This window comes from Haliotis rufescens, unplaced genomic scaffold (assembly GCF_023055435.1).
Source record: "Haliotis rufescens isolate VD_foot unplaced genomic scaffold, xgHalRufe1.0.p SCAF_8, whole genome shotgun sequence".
Classification (NCBI taxonomy): domain Eukaryota; kingdom Metazoa; phylum Mollusca; class Gastropoda; order Lepetellida; family Haliotidae; genus Haliotis; species Haliotis rufescens.
In genome coordinates, this window is record NW_025964372.1 from 25,150,610 (window position 1) to 25,172,186 (window position 21,577).

The 21,577-nt window shown below is 41.4% G+C and overlaps 1 protein-coding gene across 1 annotated transcript; it reads right to left on the reverse strand.

Annotated features, from left to right (window-relative positions):
* Positions 1–1,357: 1,357 nt before the first annotated feature.
* Positions 1,358–21,529, reverse strand: LOC124139277 (putative methyltransferase C9orf114). Its single transcript, XM_046506218.2, has 11 exons — positions 21,446–21,529; positions 19,768–19,798; positions 18,410–18,553; positions 15,864–15,952; positions 13,325–13,395; positions 11,726–11,865; positions 10,761–10,891; positions 9,577–9,646; positions 8,494–8,695; positions 5,702–5,849; positions 1,358–3,598 (listed from the first exon to the last, which is right to left on the reverse strand). Exons 1-11 carry the CDS (start codon positions 21,515–21,517, stop codon positions 3,524–3,526), a joined length of 1,173 nt encoding a protein of 390 aa, XP_046362174.1. The 5' UTR covers positions 21,518–21,529; the 3' UTR covers positions 1,358–3,523.
* Between the last annotated feature and the right edge of the window lie 48 nt (positions 21,530–21,577).

Sequence of the window (21,577 nt, forward strand, 5' to 3'; positions counted from 1 at the left end):
GCATGATTAGAAAACACATTCCGACAGTCACTTTCATGATCTGGAAAGCGACGCTCTGATTGGTTGGATGAAAGGTCGTTCTGATGTGACCCTTAATGGGATGTCCTCAGATCTTTGTTTAGCATAACGAGAACTAAGATCTGATTTTAATGAGATTGGATCCCCTAAATCTTACCTGAAAACATAAGGGCTATGATAAGGATCCTTCGACCTTCCTGTTTAATTGCTAACACTATAATACTACATATCAATGCAACAAACAGATAGCACTGAAACAAGTAATATCTTAACAAAATTAGCTCTAGGTAAACAATTTCAAATTTTATTACTTCACTGACTTACCGGACTGACCAGAGCCCAAATCCATTGAAAATAAAATTAAACAATTAAACTTTAAAATACACAAAAGAATGTGACAATTTCTCAAATAATAACAGCTTCATCTTTGGCTACTGCAAACACCCAAAACAGTAATTTTCTTTCCCTGTCTGTAGTGGATGAGTGAGTGAGTTGGGTTTAACGCCGCTTTTAACATTATTCCAGTTATATCACGGCGTGTCAGCTTCATGTAGTAGGAAAGCCCGAAGTCATGCAGGTCACGGACGTTTATTACTTCGGTGAAACCCACGAGCATGGGTATGGTGCTGACAAACCTAGAAACATAGTCGGGGCAAACCGTGATTCGAACCCACAATCATAGGTTTCTGGCGTGCCCAAGGGATGCAATTCTGCACAGCGAATCGCGGCGCCTTAGACGACTGGACCACTCGTGCCCCCTGTAGTGGATGAGGTGAGGTCAAATATAATTCTTAGAGCACTGAGGTAAAAAAAAAATGTATCTTGATCTACCAAAGCTAAATTGTTATTAAATATTCTGTAAACCTGAAAAAAATATGCATGACTGTAAAGAACTAATTGAAAACTGATGAAATACTTTAAAAAAGGCTGATTGTGATGACCATCAAACCATACCTGATGAAGCATCAGTATCAATCTCATTAAAATCAGACCTTAGTTCTCACTACCACTAAACAAAGATCTGAAGACATTCCATTAGGGGTCACGTCATAACGACCTTTCATCCGACCAGTTAGAGCGTCGCTTACCAGATTATGAAATTGACAGTCGGAATGTGATTTCTAATCATGCAACCTCTAAAACTTTAACACAGGGTATTCCGAACGATAGTTACGGGTTTAACGACTGAATCCATACAATCTGGACCATCTATTAGCCATTCCAGAATGTTCTTTTGTTCAGGTTTCAAATTTGTAATCAAGAATTTGTCAAAATATGTTTCGAAGCGTAGTCACCAATTTGAAATTAGTGCTGTAAAGCACAAGAAAGCTGCCTTCTGATTGGTCATTCCATTGGTCGGTCAAAGTTCGTGCAAGGTTGGTCTGACGTGACCCGTCATGGGATGTCCTCAGATCTTTAGTTTAGCCGTAGCGAGAACTAAAATCTGATTTTAATGAGATTGCATCAGTATGTATTAGATACATATAACAATTGCTCCAATACTAACTGATCATCACTACTGGAATTAATTTCACCAATCAGTTTATCAGTTTATCAGTTTACTGACAAATGAGTTGTATATCGGAAGATTCAGAAAACATGTCATCTATATTAGAACTTTATAATGTTCTGAATGTTTTGGCAGATATGTACAACTTTACAGTTTATCAAACCCTTATGAATGGTTGGTTGCAATCTCAGAGAAATTAGACACTCTCATGTTTGAAAAATCTTTTGACATAAATTTGAGGTATAACAGGTTACTTATTTCATGAATATCTAAAACATGTTAAACAGGTAAGGTAGATGTTGTTTTATGTCATGTCCAAGATTATTGTGGTTATATAGGGACGTGTGCATGAGTGCGTCTGTCTGTTTGTCTGTACTAGTCCTGACTAATGCCGATTTTTTGGTGCTAGCCCACTGAGATACCATGGCACAGTTTAACATGAATACTCCACTCAGACACAGTATACTGACTCCGAGCCAAGCAGTCCTTGTCTTTTGGTATGACGCGACCGGGGATTGAACCCCTGACCTTCCGCTCTCCAAACGAACACGTGCACTCTACTAGCAAACATGTTAAACAATAATTATCTCACCTTACATTAAAATACGAATTTCAGATTGGTTAAGGAGAGGGCAATTAGTTTCCATGTAGCCCGCTCATGTAACCAGCTCATAAATCCTGCTGAGAAATCAATCGCAACACACCATAGGTAGCTTGCTTATCTCGCATAAGTATCATTGAGCCGAAATGAACCAATGTTTATCTGAATGCATTGCGTGAAGTAACTCAGTTCATTTGCGTCATCTGCTGGCTGTCAAAATGGCTGAATCAAAGCATATTACTCAGTGAAACTTTGGACATATACTTCGGTCTGTGTGAATGAATGACGGCGAGATAAATTCATCGTCAACTGATCCCTCGGGGTATATGGTGTGATGCACCCTGTGTGTGAGCTACATAGTGGTACATAGGCCACACACAGGGGACATCACACCATATACCCCCCAAGGTCGGTTGAAATTTTATAATGTATTAACAATTGTTACATTGTTATTGTACAACGTTGACACAAACAGTTGGTATATGTTAAAAAAACCTCTTTCCCTTCAATGTAGAAGTTGGCGATGATAACGTTGCAGCATCCTCATCCATTATTCCTCCATATCATCATTATGATACCAAGACCCATTTGCAACCATATTGTCACCATCCCCATCATCATCAACATAGAACAGGATTTCTCTCGCTCATGAGTGTAATCTGACTGGTCACTGTTTCCAGTGGCGTCTTTCGTCTATGTTTCAAGATAAAGATATGGTAGCAAATACGTCCAGGCATTATCATCTTCCTGAGGCAAGGGAGTTAACTGACAATAAAAGTCCACCCTTGCCAAACTCGGCTGGAATTCCTGTGTTACATTTTGGCTGGACTTACGAGTGTATGCATACATGTAGTTCAATGAAAAATCGTGTGACGAAATCGACATCCGGTTAGCAAACAACATGGTTTCAACATGCAGATTTTGGTTGACTGCAGGATTTGTAAAGCATGTGTACCGCCAACTCGGCACAAAAATATATTTTGCATATCTTTTCATGTTTTTAATCAAGGTCCTCAAATGATGTGATGCACTTGGCGAGGTAAGACCCTTTTTATTACAAAATAGATCTTGATTATCGATCAGATCGTCTTGACTGGGCGTTGCCATTTTGTTTGAAGCCAATGCAAGTGATATGAGAGGTGGAATCTGATTGGTCAGTATGAGGACCATAGAAGGGACATAACTTGTAATTGCCATTGGTGGCGCTAAGATAGAGTCTGGTAATTCCTGTCTAGTTCGGCATGGGTGGAAACTGGACGTTCATAGGCAGTTAACGCCTTTGCCTCAGGAAGATGGGCATTATCATTATAGGATGAAAAATGAAAACACTGGATAATTGAGGATGGTGTTGTGAATGACGAAACAATGATAGTGAAAGAATAGCTTCAACACTGTCATGAAGCTTTCATTCTATTATCTGCCTCCACGAACTTGGGACGAAGACTGGACATTGTGATGAGGACCGCTTCCTGCAAACGAAACCAGACGTTATACATATACATTTACATCACATGTACACATTTACATCACATGTACACATTTACCTCACATGTACACATTAAAATCACATGTACACATTTACATCACATGTTCACATTTACATCACATGTACACATTTACATCACATGTACACATTTACATCACATGTACAAGTTTACATCACATGTACACATTTACATCACATGTTCACATTTACATCACATGTTCACATTTACATCACATGTACACGTTTACATCACATGTACACATTTACATCACATGTACACATTTACATCACATGTACACGTTTACATCACATGTACACATTTACATCACATGTTCACATTTACATCACATGTAAAAGTTTACATCACATGTAAACATTTACATCACATGTTAGACCCGTGAAGATCCGGGGTAGAATAGGTCTTCAGCAACCCATGCTTGCCGTAAAAGGTGACTAAGCTTGTCGTAAGAGGCGACTAACGGGATCGGGTGGTCAGGCTCGCTGACTTGGTTGATGCATGTCATCGAACCCAATTGCGTGGATCGATGCTCATGTTGTCAATCACTGGATTGTCTGGTCCAGACTCGATTATTTACAGACCACCGTCATATAGCTGGAATATTGCTGAGTGCGGCGTTAAACAACAAACAAACATCACATTTTAACAGAGAGACATGAAACTATCAACGCTATTCATATTTCAATGTGGATGAAATTTTCTGTGTTTGTTTCTGTGATGATGTTGCCAAAATTGATATCACAAGCTTACTCATGCTGTCGCTAATGCAGTATTCCCGACACCCCTAAATAAGTTCCCATCAATGACGGTTTTTTTAGATGTTGTTTAACACTGTGACCCAACAATATTCCAGCCATAAGACAGTGGTCTATAAATAATTGAGTCTGGACCAGACCATCCACTGATTGACATCATGAGCATCAATCCTTTGGGTACGATGACATGCATCAACCAAGTCGCCATGCCTGACAACCTGATCCATATGCAGTACAAGTTTGCAACAAAAAGTCCCACACATCTAGCTACCTAGATAACAAAACCATGCAGGTCTCAGACGTTTACCACTTTGGTGACAAACCTAGAAAACCTATCTGCGAAAACCGAGATTCGAACCCATGAAAATAGGTTTCCCTAGATGTGAGGACAATTAGGCCACTCCTTCCCTTCAATTTGACCCACTCCACCAAATACCATATACGATTAATTGAAAGTACAGCAAACTATGATTATAATGAACTCAAAGGGACCACTAATTTTAGTTCGTTATAACCGTAGTTCGTTATAAGCATATATAGCATATATGCAACAAATGGCCGGGACTAAAAACTAAGTTCTTTATATCGGTCAGTTCGTTATAAGCGTGTTCGTTATAATTGTAGTTTACTGTACGACACATTATCTACTACTGACATCATTTGATTGTTATCACTTTTCGCACATAAATATTCAAACAATGTAAACACAACATGCACAAGACCTGAAGAAATAAGTTTTTTAAAAAGAATTCCCTGGGCTATAAAGAAATACATGCTGTATCTCTTGGATGTCCAAGCACTGCATGGGTTCAAAAACAATGTGAGGTGGCACTGGTTAAATTCAGACAAAACCTTGAGGCAAGGCCATTTACATGAGTCAGCTTAACGAGTGAGTATGGTTTTACGTCGCTTTTAGCAATATTCCAGCAATATCACAGCGGGGGACACCAGAAATGGGCTTCACACATTGTACCCATGTCGGGAATCGAACCCCGGGTCTTCAGCGTGATGAACGAACGCTTTAACCACTAGGCTACCCGACCGCCCCTCTGCTTAACAAACAATTGTTCCTGAACCTATAATCTATTTATCCTTGTATGGAAATCTGACTTTCAGTCTGAACATTTTTGTATACCAAGCACATCAATAGAAAGCACGATAAAACATTGTCGTTTATCATACAATAAAACACTGCACGGAGAATAAATCATTTTGGACCCCCCCATGCCTAAATTCTCCCTTCAGTGTTTTATTGTGCCATAAACAACAACCACGAGTTCATTTCTTAAAAATAGGTTAAAGAAGACCTGACCTCTGTCCGGATGGTGCGGCTCCCTTGGTCAGGGCATGTGTTGAGGTAGTGTTGGAAGAGGAAGCTTGGGTCGTCCACGTTCAGCCCTTCGTCGGCGTCGAGACTGGCCTCTAGTCCATGTACTCCTCCAAACACCACCAGGGCATGGCTGCAACACAGTACACACATCATCACTTACACCAGAATCACATAGCATCATTAAAATAGTCAAAATTATTGAGTGCTCATAAATCCTAACAAGAGTGAGTGAGTGAGTGAGTTGGGTTTAACGCCGCTTTTAACAGTATTCCAGTTATATGACAGCGTGTCAGCTAAATGTGTGAGGAAAGCCCAAAGTGATGCAGGTCTCAGACGTTTACTACTTCAGTGAAACCCTTGAGCATGGGTATGGTGCTGACAAACCTAGGAACCGGGATTCGAACCCACAATCATAGATTCTGGCGAGCCCATGGGACGCAGCTCTGCACAGCGAATCGTGGCTCCTTAGACGACTGGGCCACCCGTGCCCCCAACCCTAACAAGGAGCTAAGACTAAAATACATTTTTTTCATTTGTATTTGTATAAATATTGGAGGAGGTAGTCAGGAGGTATTTTAATTAATATTATTTTAAAAATGTTCACCAAGCTTTGAAGGACGGGAAGACACAAAGTTATTTCCTTGACCTCTTGGGAACAACAATGACGTGAAGTGGGTTATTTGGTGGGGAGGCGGGTGAAGATGAAGATACACCAGCCTGTACGCTCTAGAAAGAGGATGAGGTTGCAGGGTATGTCATTTGATCAAATGTATCGCACAGGACTGCAGCGGTGTTTGACCCATTGTTTACATGGTGACTATGGTGATGTATGGGATGTGTTGGTGTGAGGTGTTTTTTGAAACCGGAAACTATGTTCTTTGACACACCAGGATCGAAGAAGAAGGAAGAAATGCATAGGGTGAGATTTATTTATTTCGGCCTTACATTATCAAGTTACTTTTATAGTCTGGAAGGTAATTTAAGGTACCGGCGTTTACTACAATATCTGAAAAAACTATTGGACCTACTCCAGTCAAAGTTGGTATGAGAAAAGGGTGCACGGGAATCAGGCACGTTGAGACGCCCAACGCTAACACCGTATTCGTGCATGCATGATTCCCGTGCACCCATTCGAGTTGAGTTGATTGGTTCCACTGTGTTATATGGCCCTGTGACGCAGGGGTAGCATTATGCAGATGGCTGTTTCAATGAATGCTCGTTCCACCCGTGACGAACAGGTCTGGTTGTTGATGAAATATAGTGATAGCTAAAAAGACAGATTTTTTATTCATGCACCGACTGTGTAATATCCAGTTATGTATGACTGTTTAATAATCTCATACCAACTTTGACTGGAGTAGGTCCGATAGTTTTTCAGATATTATAGTAAACGTCGGTACCGTAAATTACCTTCCAGACTATAGTGTCCAAGGGTTTTTCTACCCATCAGTCCTAACAACAAGCATGTGAACCAGGGGTCCGGAAACCGTCATATGCGCCGGACATGTCCGATTGGGAATCTCAAATGTCCGTTTTAAAATATTGCTTACCGGACATTTTAAAAAGTATTGTCCGGACATTCTTAAATTTTGACCGGACATGATCAACAGTTAGGACTGAGCAGTTTCTGTCTGCAGTTGCAACACAATGAAGATTAACTACACTGACAAGCTTTGTTTGTTTTGATTGCTGTAAATACATCGTACCTACATGATAGTCCAATCAGTCAATCACTGTAATAGGCAATAAACTGAGTTGACACTGATTAATCGAGGATTAATTACTGAGAACATCTTGTTAATGTGAGTGAAAGGTGTTTACAACTGTACATTAATACCTTGCATCATCGATGTACCTCATTATCCTCACAATGCTACGATACGTAACCTCAGACAAGAAGCGAAAGCGTGACGACAGCCAGTCGACCGATGCAGATCAGTCGAGCGGATCTGCCAAACCCTCAAAGTCTGGACGATCATTTTGTAAGTCGTGGCTAACGACTTTCACTTGGTTGACAAACAATGAGGATTTGCAGATTTTATTTTTTTCAGTAGCTAGTCGTATATTGAATCTTGATTGACCGCCATTTTGCTTTCTCGGACGATCGATATCCAATTTTTTTATGGTCAATAATTAAGTACAGATGAAAAAAGTATTCAAATAACTATTGCTATCAACGATATTTTAGTATTTGTGATTAAATTATCTGTCTTGTTTTTAAAAAAATCTTTAGTTTAAAAAAAAACTTTTCCCGTGAGGTCACGTGATAACCAAATATGGGATAATAGTCTCGATCCAAATGTTACAACGCCCCGTGTGCGAAATACGCTCCAGTCGGAAAGCGCACGTAAAATCTCCTAATATAAGTAAGTAAGTAATGTTACAACGCGTACACTTGAGCAGACTCATGAATATAACTCATGAATATTAATAGATCGTTATTATAACAGAAACAAACGTATGTTTTCCATGTAAATCTAAAATGATATTATTTGTTATTAATTGTCGGGTGAATTAAACAATTTAAATTGAAACAATTCATAATTCATCATGTTATGAATACGTAAACTTGTAATGTGTGTGAAAAGTCGTACTAAAATACGCTATTTGAAGGGGGCGTGGCCTAAATGCAAATGTCCGATTGGGATTTTAAATTTTCCGGACCCCTGATGTGAACATACAGCATGGATGCTTCCAGTAAACAGTATATATATGACATTACTCCACATACATTCATAACAAAATCCTAATAAATATCTCTGACCACTACTCACGCAAACTTGTCAATAGTGAAATTGTCGATGTCGGCTCCTCTCTCTGACGTCCCGATGGTGACATCGTAGCCCTGTTTGTAGGGGCACTCGGTGAAGACTGCTCCAAGACTGCTGGCCAGTCGGACACTGTAGCCCCAGTACAGACCGGCCTCGGTCCGCGGACTACTGGGGGATACCACTGTACCCTTAATGTGTTTCCTGTCTGGAGGGAAAGAAGAGTGAGTGAGTGAGTGAGTGAGTGAGTGAGTGAGTGAGTGAGGGTGGTTGGTCCGCGGACTACTGGGGGATACCACTGTACCCTTAATGTGTTTCCTGTCTGGAGGGAAAGAAGAGTGAGTGAGTGAGTGAGTGAGTGAGGGTGGTTGGTCCGCGGACTACTGGGGGATACCACTGTACCCTTAATGTGTTTCCTGTCAGGAGGGAAAGAAGAGTGAGTGAGTGAGTGAGTGAGTGAGTGAGTGAGTGAGTGAGTGAGTGAGTGAGTGATCGAGTGATCGAGTGAGTGAGTGAGTGAGGTCCGCGGACTACTGGGGGATACCACTGTACCCTTAATGTGTTTCCTGTCTGGAGGGAAAGAAGAGTGAACGAGTGAGTGAGTGAGGGAGTGTGGATGGGTGGTCCGCGGACTACTGGGGAATACCACTGTACCCTTAATGTGTTTCCTGTCTGGAGGGAAAGAAGAGTGAACGAGTGAGTGAGTGAGGGAGTGTGGGTGGGTGGTCCGCGGACTACTGGGGGATACCACTGTACTCTTAATGTGTTTCCTGTCTGGAGGGAAAGAAGAGTGAGTGAGTGAGTGAGTGAGTGAGTGAGTGAGTTTTTGGGTGGGTGGGTTTTTGTGTGGGTGTTGGTGGGGTGAGTGAGTGAGTGAGTGAGTGAGTGAGTGAGCGATTGTATGGGACAGTTCGAATTGGTTGCAAAACTGAAGCACTGAGAACGCAATCAGCTTATAGCCCTCAAATGCTACTAGTCAATGAGGACTACCATCATTGCATTTCTACTTGTCCTCAGCACAAGTTAGCAGTCTCATGCTAGCAGGCTGGGGAACTAGTCGGCTAGCTTGAATTTTGAAGTCTGACCTACCTTCGTCTTGTGGTGCAAGCTTGACTGTGACTCGGACACCAGGTTTCAGCTGCCTATCAATCTGCACCTCCTGAAAATATCACACATACATATTCTACCATTGAGTTGCACTACGTCAAATAGATATTATTTTTCTGTGGATGTCAGCATATGTACAATGCTGCTGAAAGTCTCAAGTCACAACTGGAGTAGCCTCCCTTAGTATTCAATGACATCAGAAATGATGACCTAGAATGGTTTCAATCTCATTAAAATCAGATCTTAGTTTTTTCGCTTTCGCTAAGCAAAGATCTGAGGACATCCCATTACGGATCACGTTAGAATGACCTTTCGCGAACTTTGACCGACCAATCAAATTACTAACAAGAAAGCGACATTAGCCAATCAGAAGCCAGCTTTCTTGAGCTTTACGACACTAGTTTCAAACTGGCGATTATGCTTCGAAACATATTTTGACGTATTCGATTAAACAATTTAAAACTGATCAAAAGAACATTTTGGAATGGCTTAAAGATTGTATGGATATAATCACAAAACCTGTCACTGTCGTTCCGAATACCCTCTGTTAAATATTTCGAGGTTGCATGATCCGAAAACACACTCAGACTGTCACTTTCATAATCTGGTAAGCGGCGCTCTGATTCGTTGGATTAAAGGTTGTTGTGACGTGTGCCGTAATGGGATGTCCTCAGATCTTTGTTTAGCGGTAGCGAGAACGAAGAGATCTGATTTTAATGAGATTGGAATGGTTTTGTCCCCACAACTGTGCAATCTCCTGAACTCCCTGACCAAACTACTAGGCATTACATGAATTGGCCTTAGTGCATTGGATTATCAATGAGTTACAGGAAACCAACATGAAATATCTACAAAGTAATATTTAGACAATTGAGGACGTAATAATTATCTTATTTCACTAATGCATCAATTTTAGCCTGAAGCTTAAGAAACTAATTATTCATGTGAAAAGTACTTCTTAGGTTTCGTGTTTATCATTAAAAGGCCAGGGAAGCATTTGGACAGTTTCACACTGGACGAGTTCAGGACCCTGTTCCTCTTAGCAATTGTAGAGCTAAGATCATCGTAACTCCCTTACGTTAACATAGGCTTACGATCATCTTAGCGATAAGGAATTTGTGGAATTTGTCCCAGCTATAAACATGGCAGCAGGATTCTCTGGCTACCTTGAAGAGCCCCACGTTGGCAAAAGAGCCCCTCCCTTCTCTGATAGGTTTGTTGAGGACCACGCCCTCCCGGTATGTGCTGACGTCATCGATTCGCAAATGGTGATAGCAGTCCAGGGGATTCAGCAGGCCTGTAAAATAAAATGATTCATGATTGACATTAATCAATCATTGATTGCGTTTTTTAGATTTTTATTAATTGTGAGCCAATTTTGGAACATTACATGCTTGTACAATAAAATTGTTCCACAAAAGATCGAAGTGTTACAACTGTCGTAAGTCTGTGTTATAGTATTGGAGTTACGATCGTCTTAGTGCAATGGCTGTCGTAAGTCTATGTAACAGCATGGGAGCTACTTTTGTCTTAGCACTATTTTTGTCGTAAATCTATGTTAAAGTATGGGAGTAACAATCGTCTTAGCACTGTGATTGTTGTGAGTCTATGTAACAGCATGGGAGTTACTATTGTCTTAGCACTATTTTTGTCGTAAATCTATGTTAAAGTATGGGAGTAACAATCATCTTAGCACTGTGATTGTTGTGAGTCTATGTAACAGCATGGGAGTTATAATTGTCTTAGCACTATTTTTGTCATAAATCTATGTTAAAGTATGGGAGTTACGATTGTCTTAGAACTGTGATTGTCGTAAGTCTATGTAACAGCATGGGAGTTACTATTGTCTTAGCACTATTTTTGTCGTAAATCTATGTTAAAGTATGGGAGTTACGATCATCTTAGAACTGTGATTGTCGTAAGTCTATGTAACAGTATGGGAGTTACGATCGTCTTAGAACTGTGATCGTTGTAAGTCTATGTTAAAATAAGGGAGCTGGGATCATCTCAGGATGTTGAGTATGTGAGTTATAACTGTCTTAGCACTCAGACCACTTTGTAGAATGGCAGTCTGGCCTCTAAAAGTTGCAAGAACACATATTGTAAGACAGAATCCGAAGTGTCACCTCACCAGCATACTGCAGGTCCTTGTGCTGGGGGAAGAAGGACTTGCGCAGGTACTGTGGACACTCCAGGTACTGCAGTATCCGGGCCATCTGGACATTGGCCTGGCCTTTCTTCCCTATCCCCCCAAACTGGCCCTCGGTTGTCCTGGAACACACACACACACCATGGATGTATATGTAGACAAAATGATGAAAGATGACTATAGTTGGCCCACTTAAATTAACTATAGCCGAACACTGGAATGATTGGTTGGTTTGTTGTTTTACCCCGCACTCAGCAATATTCCAGCTATATGACGGCGGTCTGTAAATAATCGAGTCTAGACCAGACAATCCAGTGATTGATATCATGAGCATCGATCCACGCATTTGGGATTGATGACCTGCATCAACCAAGTCAGCGAGCCTGACCACCCGATCCCGTTAGTCGCCTTTTTCCGACAAGCATAGTCGCCTTTTACAGCAAGCATGGGTTGCTGAAGACCTATTCTACCCCTTAAATTAACTATAGCCGAACACTGGAATGATTGGTTGGTTTGTTGTTTTACGCCGCACTCAGCAATATTCCAGCTATATGACGGCGGTCTGTAAATAATCGAGTCTAGACCAGACAATTCAGTGATTGATATCATGAGCATCGATCCACGCATTTGAGATTGAATACCTGCATCAACCAAGTCAGCGAGCCTGACCACCCGATCCCGTTAGTCGCATTTTTCCAACAAGCATAGTCGCCTTTTACGGCAAGCATGGGTTGCTGAAGACCTATTCTACCCCTGATCTTCACGGGTCAACACTGGAATGAACTCTAGCAGACCACCTTAAGGCCACACATTTTTTAGTTTTTGTTTCACGGGCCTGATGTCCCTCCTGAAAAGCAGCTGGTATAGAAATAATTGAAACATAAAAATATTAATTTTTATTATGTCTCTTGGTTAGAAGCTTGACCAACTTGAATAGAAACACAAACAACCAGAGCTCCAGATAAGCTGCGTATCTATATATTCCACATCACTGTTTATTGAGCAGCAGTTGTGACAAGTATATAACAATGACATTCCAAGAATAGGAATTACACAAAGGGCATCCAGTGAGTTATCACTGGTGGGGTCGAGAGTTCTATTCACATTAGTATTGAGTCGCATTTTTGGCTGGGGTCCAGCAGTTGTATTGATTTCAAGATGTACAGTACTTTATTTATCATCCTTATCCCCAATTTACTATCCTCAAGCGTAAATAACATAATCATTGTCTAGACAGCGAACCATGGCTCCCAAGCTTTATGATAAACAAACAGGCATTGAGATTGGTTGGTTGGTTGTTTTACGCCGCACATAGCAATATTCCAGCTATATGACGGCAGTCTGTAAATAACTGAGTCTGGACCAGACAATCCCGTGATTGACATCATGAGCATTGATCCATGCCATTGGGATCGATGACATGCTTCAACCAAGTCAGCGAGCCTGACCACCCGATCCCGTCTCTTACGACATGCATAGTTGCCTTTTACGGCAAGCATAGTCTCCTTTTACGGCAAGCATGGGTTGCTGAAGACCTATTCTACCCCAGATTTTCACAGCATAAAGAAAAAAACAACTCACGTCGCTGTGGATCCAGTCTCGTCAAAAATGATGATTTCATCCACTTTAAAGACAACAGCAGCACGTGCAATCTGAAACACATAACACCAAGAAAACTGTTTTTCAATTCTCTTCTTTGTCAAGTAAACATTGTAACCACTGCTGCTGTATCATCTTATAGTCTCGCAATACCTACATAGTGAGTGAGTGAGTGAGTTTGGTTTAACGCCGCTTTTAACAGTATTCCAGTTATATCACGGCGTGTCAGCTTAATGTGGGAGGAAAGCCCCAAGTGATGCAGGTCTCAGACGTTTACCACTTCGGTGAAACCCACGAGCACGGGTATGGTGCTGACAAACCTAGAAACATAATCGGGGCGAACCGGGATTCGAACCCACAATCATCGGTTTCTGGCGTGCCCAAGGGACGCAACTCTGCACAGCGAATCGCGGCGCCTTAGACGACTGGGCCACCCGTGCCCCCCATACAGTCTGTGTGTTGTTATTTCTTCACTTGATGAAATGTGCTACAAATGTAGCCCAACACTAAATGTCTCGAAAACTATGTCCATAAAATTCTTTTTACAAAATATACAAAACCTCCTCCCTTAAAGTTTTGAAAATTTGGGATGAAAATCTAATGATCTTCTACTGTGGCCTATGGGATACAGTTAAGTCACTGATTTACCTGGAGGATGTGTATCATTCTGCAGCAACTTATTGTTACATTGTATCACATACGAGTACCTTATAAACATATGAGGCTCAAGGCTCATGGTTTTAATTAAGAAACTATCTGGTTTTGCAGCTGTTGCTGAAAAATATCTAGTCTCCAAAAATATCCCAGCACCTACTCCCCCACTCCCCCCTCCCCATTTATAAAATGTTCAGTCACAAACAAAATAACAAACATTATCGAACCTGTGATTAATGGAATCTGACACATCAAAGGGATGCAACTCTGCACAGCTACTTTGGGTGAGGTAAGGTAAAATGGGGTTTAACGTCATGTCCAAGATTATTGCATTTATATAGCGTTGTGCATTCGTGTGTGTGTGTGTGTGTGTGTGTGTGTGTGTGTGTGTGTGTGTGTGTGTGTGTGTGTGTGTGTGTGTGTGTGTGTGTGTGTGTGTGTGTGTGTGTGTGGCTGCTGGTACTAGTCCGGACTGATGCCAATTTATAGTGCTAGCCCACTGAGAAACCATGTGAGAGTTCAACATGAATTCCCCACTCAGAGACAGAATATTGACTCCAAGCCGACCAGTCCTTGTTTTAGCCCCTCAATGTCGAGCGCCAGACAGGGTAACAACAAGTACCATCTTTAAACGTCTTTTGGTATGACGTGGAGGAGATCGGACCCCCGACCTCCTGCTCTCTGGTCAGACACTCTACCACTAGACCATGGAGGCGGTCCTAGTTTAGCTGTGGGGGCTTGGATGTCCCATGCACACCTGAATACCCCACTCAGACACAGTATATTGACTCCAAGACGACCAGTCCTAGTTTTAGCCCCTTAATGTCGAGCGCCAGACAGGGTAACAACAAGTACCATCTCATAACGTCTTTTGGTATGACGCGGAGGGGATTGGACCCCCGACCTCCTGCTCTCTGGTCGGACGCTCTACCACTAGACCATGGAGGCGGTCCTAGTGGCTGTGGGGGCTTGGATGTCCCATGCACACCTGAATACCCCACTCAGACACAGTATATTGACTCCAAGACGACCAGTCCTAGTTTTAGCCCCTTAATGTCGAGCGCCAGACAGGGTAACAACAAGTACCATCTCATAACGTCTTTTGGTATGACGCGGCCGGGGATTGGACCCCGGACTTTTCCGCTCTCTGGTCGGACGCTCTACCACTAGACCATGGAGGCGGTCCTAGTGGCTGTGGGGGCTTGGATGTCCCATACACACCTTTTCAAATATGGAAAAGCAGAAGAAAAGCAGTGATTTTCTACGTAATCCTTAAATTTGTGTTCCACTAAATTGTTGAAATATTGCCACTTCTGTCTTCAACAATTTTTGAGATCATAAATTGTAAGTCTTTGAAAGGCATTTAGAAGTGATATACATAAGGAAGATAATATAAGGATATCAAGTTTATCAACTTCTTTATTATAATTTGGTTGGTTGGTTGGTTGGTTTGTTGTTTAACGCCGCACTCAGCAATATTCCAGCTATATGATGGCGGTCTGTAAATAATCGAGTCTGGACCAGACAATCCAGTGATTAATATCATGAGCATCAATCCACGCAATTGGGATTGATGACATGCATCAACCAAGTCAGCGAGCCTGACCACCCGATCTCATTTGTCGCCTTTTAAGACAAACATAGTCACCTTTTACGGCAAGCATGGGTTGCTGAAGACCTATTCTACCCCGGAATCTTCGCGGGTTTCTTTATTATGAGGATCACAACATTTCAGAGTATAAGCTTACTCTTTCGTCAGGTGAAATTAAGGTGAAATCATATACACCGAAACGTTGTGATCCTCATAATAAAGAAGTTGACATCCATAAATTCTCTTCCTTATATATTGTACGGTCATTGAATTCACCTGTCCAGCCAGGTAGGTTCTGAGTTCTGGAGACTGGGCATTGTCCATGATTGACCCGGGCAGAGCAATCGACACTGTGTACTTTCTTCCTGTAGAGAGAAAAAAAAAGGACTAAAGATCACAAAAAAAGAAAGAAGAAGAAGATTTTGTCTTTTTCTTCAGAGTAATGAACTGTCCTGATCTTGTCATCATCAATGGCATGTGCTTGTTATTACATGTTAAGTCTTTCAATCTGTTCAGTCTGATTTAATGCATCTGAGGTGAGGTGAAATTGGGTTTAACATGTTTAACGTAGCGTCCAAGATTATTGCACATATATAGCGACGTGCATGCGTACGTGCATGTGTGTGGCTGCTTTTACTAGTCCGGACTGATTCCGATTTATAGTGCTAGCTCACTGAGATACCATACCACAGTTTAACATGAATACCCCACTCAGACACAGTATACTGACTCTGAGCCGACCAGTCCTTGTTTTAGCCCCTTAATGCTGAGCGCCAGACAGGGTATCAACAAGTACCACCATTTAACGTCTTTTGGTATGACGGGGCCGGGAATTGAACCTAAGACCTTCCGCTCTCCGGGCGGATGCTCTACCACAAGACCATGGAGGCTATCACTTTAATGCATCTGAGTAAGTGTACATTGTTTAATGCCGCAGTCAGGTCAAAATTTGGATTTATTTTAAATTTCTTAATTTCTTATTTCAAAAACATTGCATTCAACAAAGCATTAAAGTCTGTTCCCCATCATCATCCTGTAATCAGTGAAACACAAGTCACCTCTACAACAGTGAATAAAACCATGAAATTAGCAATAAGATATTAACGTGACCTGGAAAATCATATCAACATAAAACTGTGTTTCCATTGTTGAGATATGTGACCGGTTAATTTGACAGTGCTAAATTGAAATTGGAACCGAATAACGAATCTGCAGTTGTAACATACAATCATTATTTCAAAATGCCTACAACAATGATTGAGAGAGAGCACTTTTATAGTAATCTGAGCGTTTCAATAAGAGGTGGTTATTAAGATTTGAAACCTCTGATTGAGTCTTGGTAGAAAGGAAACTAAATCTACTCCTGACTTCCCATGGAGTGCTTCTTACCAAATCATAACCCACTAATTGACCATCTTGACCAATCATAATCCTGTATTTTCCTGAATCCCCATTGACATAATTGAGTATTTCTAGCCCAATCATTGGATTCAGCTTAATAATTCACCCCCCCTACCCCATCAAACATTTTTTGTTCCTGTCAGTAATGTCAGTTTACCATCTCCAGTGATGCAACTTAACCTGAAACATGAACTAGCCGGAATAGTCATAACACAGAAGGACTCGGCTAACGTTTGTTTGTTGTTCAACGCCGCACCCAGCAATATTCCAGCTGTATGACGGCGGTCTGTAAATAATCGAGTCTCGATCAGACAATCCAGTGATTGATACCATGACCATCGATCCACACAATTGGGATACGTTGACGTGCATCAACCAAGTCAGCGAGCCCTACAACTCGATCCCGTTAGTCGTCTCTTACGACAAGCATAGTCGCTTTTTATGGCAAGCATGAGTTGCTGAAGACTTATTCAAACCCGGATCTTCACGGGTCGACTCAGCTAATGGGATAGTGCCAACTTGCATCCCTCCACCTGGACCACACCAGTCTATCATTTATGTAATTGTCCCCCTTGGAGGGTATGTAAGACCATAAAGTATATTTATTATATCGTTTTGCAATCGTAGAATATTTGTTGTTTTAATGTTAGGCTAAATGTGTCAATATTCGCCAACACCTAAAGGGATGATGAAAATCCAGCTGGGGTCCATGCAGGTAGCAAAGATACTGTAAGTCCCCATGGTCCCCAGTGTGGTGATCTACCTTCAGTTGCTGGCGATCTATAGCCCTTTTTATTATGTGCTGTTATATATAGTGATAAGTTTTTACGATTACATGCTACATATGTAGTTTTAAATAATAATCTGTGATATTATAGTTATTTTACTGTCCTTTGTTGACAGGATTTTAAGTTTAAATGTATTCCTTTTGTATAACATTTGATAGTCATGATATGGCTGAAATACTGCCGATGTGACTTTAGATTTTAACTCACTCACTCACTATTATTTATATTCTGCTCTGTAGCCAGTGATGTAAAATAACCACGACAACATACCTAGCCAATGAGACTTTAAATACTGCCGATGTGACTTTAAATCTTAACTCACTCACTCACTCACTAACATTTATGTTAAGATAACCATGGCAACATACCTAGCCGATGTGACTTTAAATTTTAATCCCCTCACTCACTTTCATTTATGTTCTGCTCTGTAGCCAGTGATGTAAAGTAACCATAGCAACATACCTAGCCGATGTGACTTTAAATCTTAACTCACTCACTCACTCACTAACATTTATGTTAAAATAACCATGGCAACATACCTAGCCGATGTGACTTTAAATTTTAATCCCCTCACTCACTTTCATTTATGTTCAGCTCTGTAGCCAGTGATGTAAAGTAACCACGGCAACATACCTAGGCGATCATATATTTTCTGTTCCTCTGCTTCCTGCTTAAGACGCACTTCTTCTGCTTCCTCTTTCTTCCGCTCTTTGTTCTTCTCCTTCTCCATCAGATTCAACAACTTCTGTTCCTTCCATTTCCTCTTCCTCGCCTTCTCTGCAACATCATCAACAACAGGAGATGAACTTCCGAGTGTGACCTTAAGTTCATGCTAGTGGTGGGACAATACACAGATGCACTGGTGGATCGTGATATTTTTCTTCCTGATGCAAGTATCGATCACAGTCGCATACTAAATAACAAATATCGATTCATACCTTAAATGTTTACTTTAATGGCTTTTACACCAAACTCTAATTAGTAGTGAAAATTAGTATTGAAAAAGAAAATATTTTCATCCCTTGCGTCATACTTGACACTGCCAACTGTAAATCATCAGTGTGCCAGGTATTTGACTATACTGTCTATGAAAAAGATGGCTTACATAACACAGATAAGTATCGTCATACGTATCGTATCGTGAACAAGGTATCGTGATACATATCGGATCGCTTAGTTGCTGTATCGTCCAAGTCCTAGTTCATGCACAATGCAATTCTCAAACCAAACAATACGCCAGAGTTAGAAACTGCCACTAGTCCTGTAGTCCTTGCCAAACTGCCCAATAGTTAAGGTATCATAAGGACTAGTAGAAATTTGCCATTTTTATGGGTTTTGCTATATGTTATCATTATAAGGACGAGTGGACTGAAACTGTTAGTTTCTAACGCTGGGCACTCCTCATGCTTATCCTCCATGTCCTGTCCTCGAAGCCCACTGAGAGCTAGCATTACGGTCACTTTGATGTGTGAAGCTATGTTGTCATGCACTCTTTGTCGCAGTTGTAGTATTATACACTTTATGGGTCCACACATAAATTTTAAGTGGTTCCAAGGTGACCACCATAAGTATTGCAAATAAAATGCAAAGCATGTGGGATGCCCTATGCTTATTATCGAAAGGTATGTGCTTATTTAAATCTAAACTTAGTGCTAAGTGAAGAAAATTTGACCCAGACTGTCTGAACTGTGATTATATGTCTTTTCAGGACATAATTCAAGCATATCTTTCATCAATGTTTTAATGGAATTAGTATAAATCATTGGATGCGGAATATTTTCATCCGAAGAAATAACTGAGCAATAATAATCACTTGTCCAAGTGTCCTCTTAATTCCTTGTGCATAAACACGGCTTTCTTTAAACAATGACGGAGACATAGTTATCCCAATACGTTCATATAAAAGATGTGATTTATAATGAATTAGGAAAATAAAAAACGATTTACCCGATCATCTAAGATCAACAGAGTGCTTATATATCGATACTTACTTTCCTCTTTCCACTTCTTCCATTCTTGAGGCTGCAAAAAACATATTCAGTTTTATCATTTCGTTATTACCATGTTTAAAGTCTACAAACATTTGGTGATTCCTGGTTAGCCAGGTTTGTTAACCAGTAAGTAACTTAAAAGCTGAGGGTGAGTGAGTGAGTTGGGTTTTACGCCGCTTTTAACAGTATTCCAGTTATATCGCGGCGTGTCAGTGATGCAGGTCTCAGACGTTTACCACTTCGGTGAAACCCACAAGCATGGGTATGGTGCTGACAAACCTAGAAACATAATCGGGGCGAACCGGGATTCAAACCCACAATCATAGATTTCTCGCGTGCCCAAGGGATGCAACTCTGCACAGCGAATCGCGGGGCCTTAGACGACTGGGCCACCCGTGACCCCCTAACAGCTGAGGGCCATGATGGGGCTCGACATGACTCTACAACATTGATGATACATCAAGGCTCTCGGCTGGTAAGGGTAGCCTAGTGGTTAAAGCGTTCGCTCATCACACCGAAGACCCGGGTTCGATTCCCGACATGGGTACAATTTGTGAAGCTCATTTATGGTGTCCCCTGCGTGATATTGCTGGAATATTGTTAAAAGCGGCGTAGAACCATACTCATTCACTTACTCTCGGCTGGTAACTTAGTTGCATGTCATTGTACCCTAACGGCTTGCATTGTGTCTCATAATAGCTTGTCTGGTCCAGTGGTTAGTCACGTGAAATATTGTTTAATGGTTACCTACAAGTTGCTAATGTTTGCATATTTTTCTGATAATATGGCATTACCTCTAACGTTTATGTCTTGCATACAGATACAGCTTTAGTCAACTGTAGTGTATTCATAACCAGATCGTTTTATAGATGTACCTAGATCTAAATACTTTTTGCCAGGGGTCCGGTAAAACAATTCGAAATCGCACATCTTGTACCCAACTCTTGATGCTACAGCAGGTATCCGGGTAGGGTCGGGTTATAGGGGGTCGGGTACGCTGGCAGTAAATTTGGACTCGTCCCAGCGCTATTACATGGTCCTGTGCCTACCCCTACCCCAACCCCAAAACATCTAAGCTCACCCTAAGGACCAAAGAGTGAGTGAGTGAGTGAGTTGGGTTTAACGCCGCTTTTAACAGTATTCCAGTTATATCACGGCGTGTCAGCTTAATGTGGGAGGAAAGCCCGAAGTGATGCAGGTCTCAGACGTTTACCACTTCAGTGAAACCCACGAGCACGGGTATGGTGCTGACAAACCTAGAAACATAATCGGGGCGAACCGGGATTCGAACCCACAATCATAGGTTTCTGGCGTGTCCAGGGGACGCAACTCTGCACAGCGAATCGCGGTGCCTTAGACGACTGGGCCACCCGTGCCCCCTAAGGACCAAAGAGACATGCGCGATCTGCGAAGCGAGAACCACAGTCGGCAGCCTGAGCTAAATCTGCGCCCGGTAGACTGCATTGTTATTTATAGCTGTAATGCCATAGTTCGGCGTAACACAACAAACAGATAGATCTACAGTCAGGAGACAAAGTATTGCACGTATTTGTTGTTGATCGAAAACTGAACGAAATGATTAGTTCGCAAACTATCAAACAGAAATGAAATACCAGAGTTGAATTTATCACTCTGTTTAGTTGATGAAAGAGAATTAAACGTAATCAATCATCCCTACAGTTTTTTGCTTCTGTGATTTGTCAACGGACATGATATGGTGGACAGTATCTGCAGCTGATGATTCGGCCATGCTGTTTACAAAGGGACGTAACTCTTACGGGTCCTACTATTTTGGGGCGTCCGGGGGAGT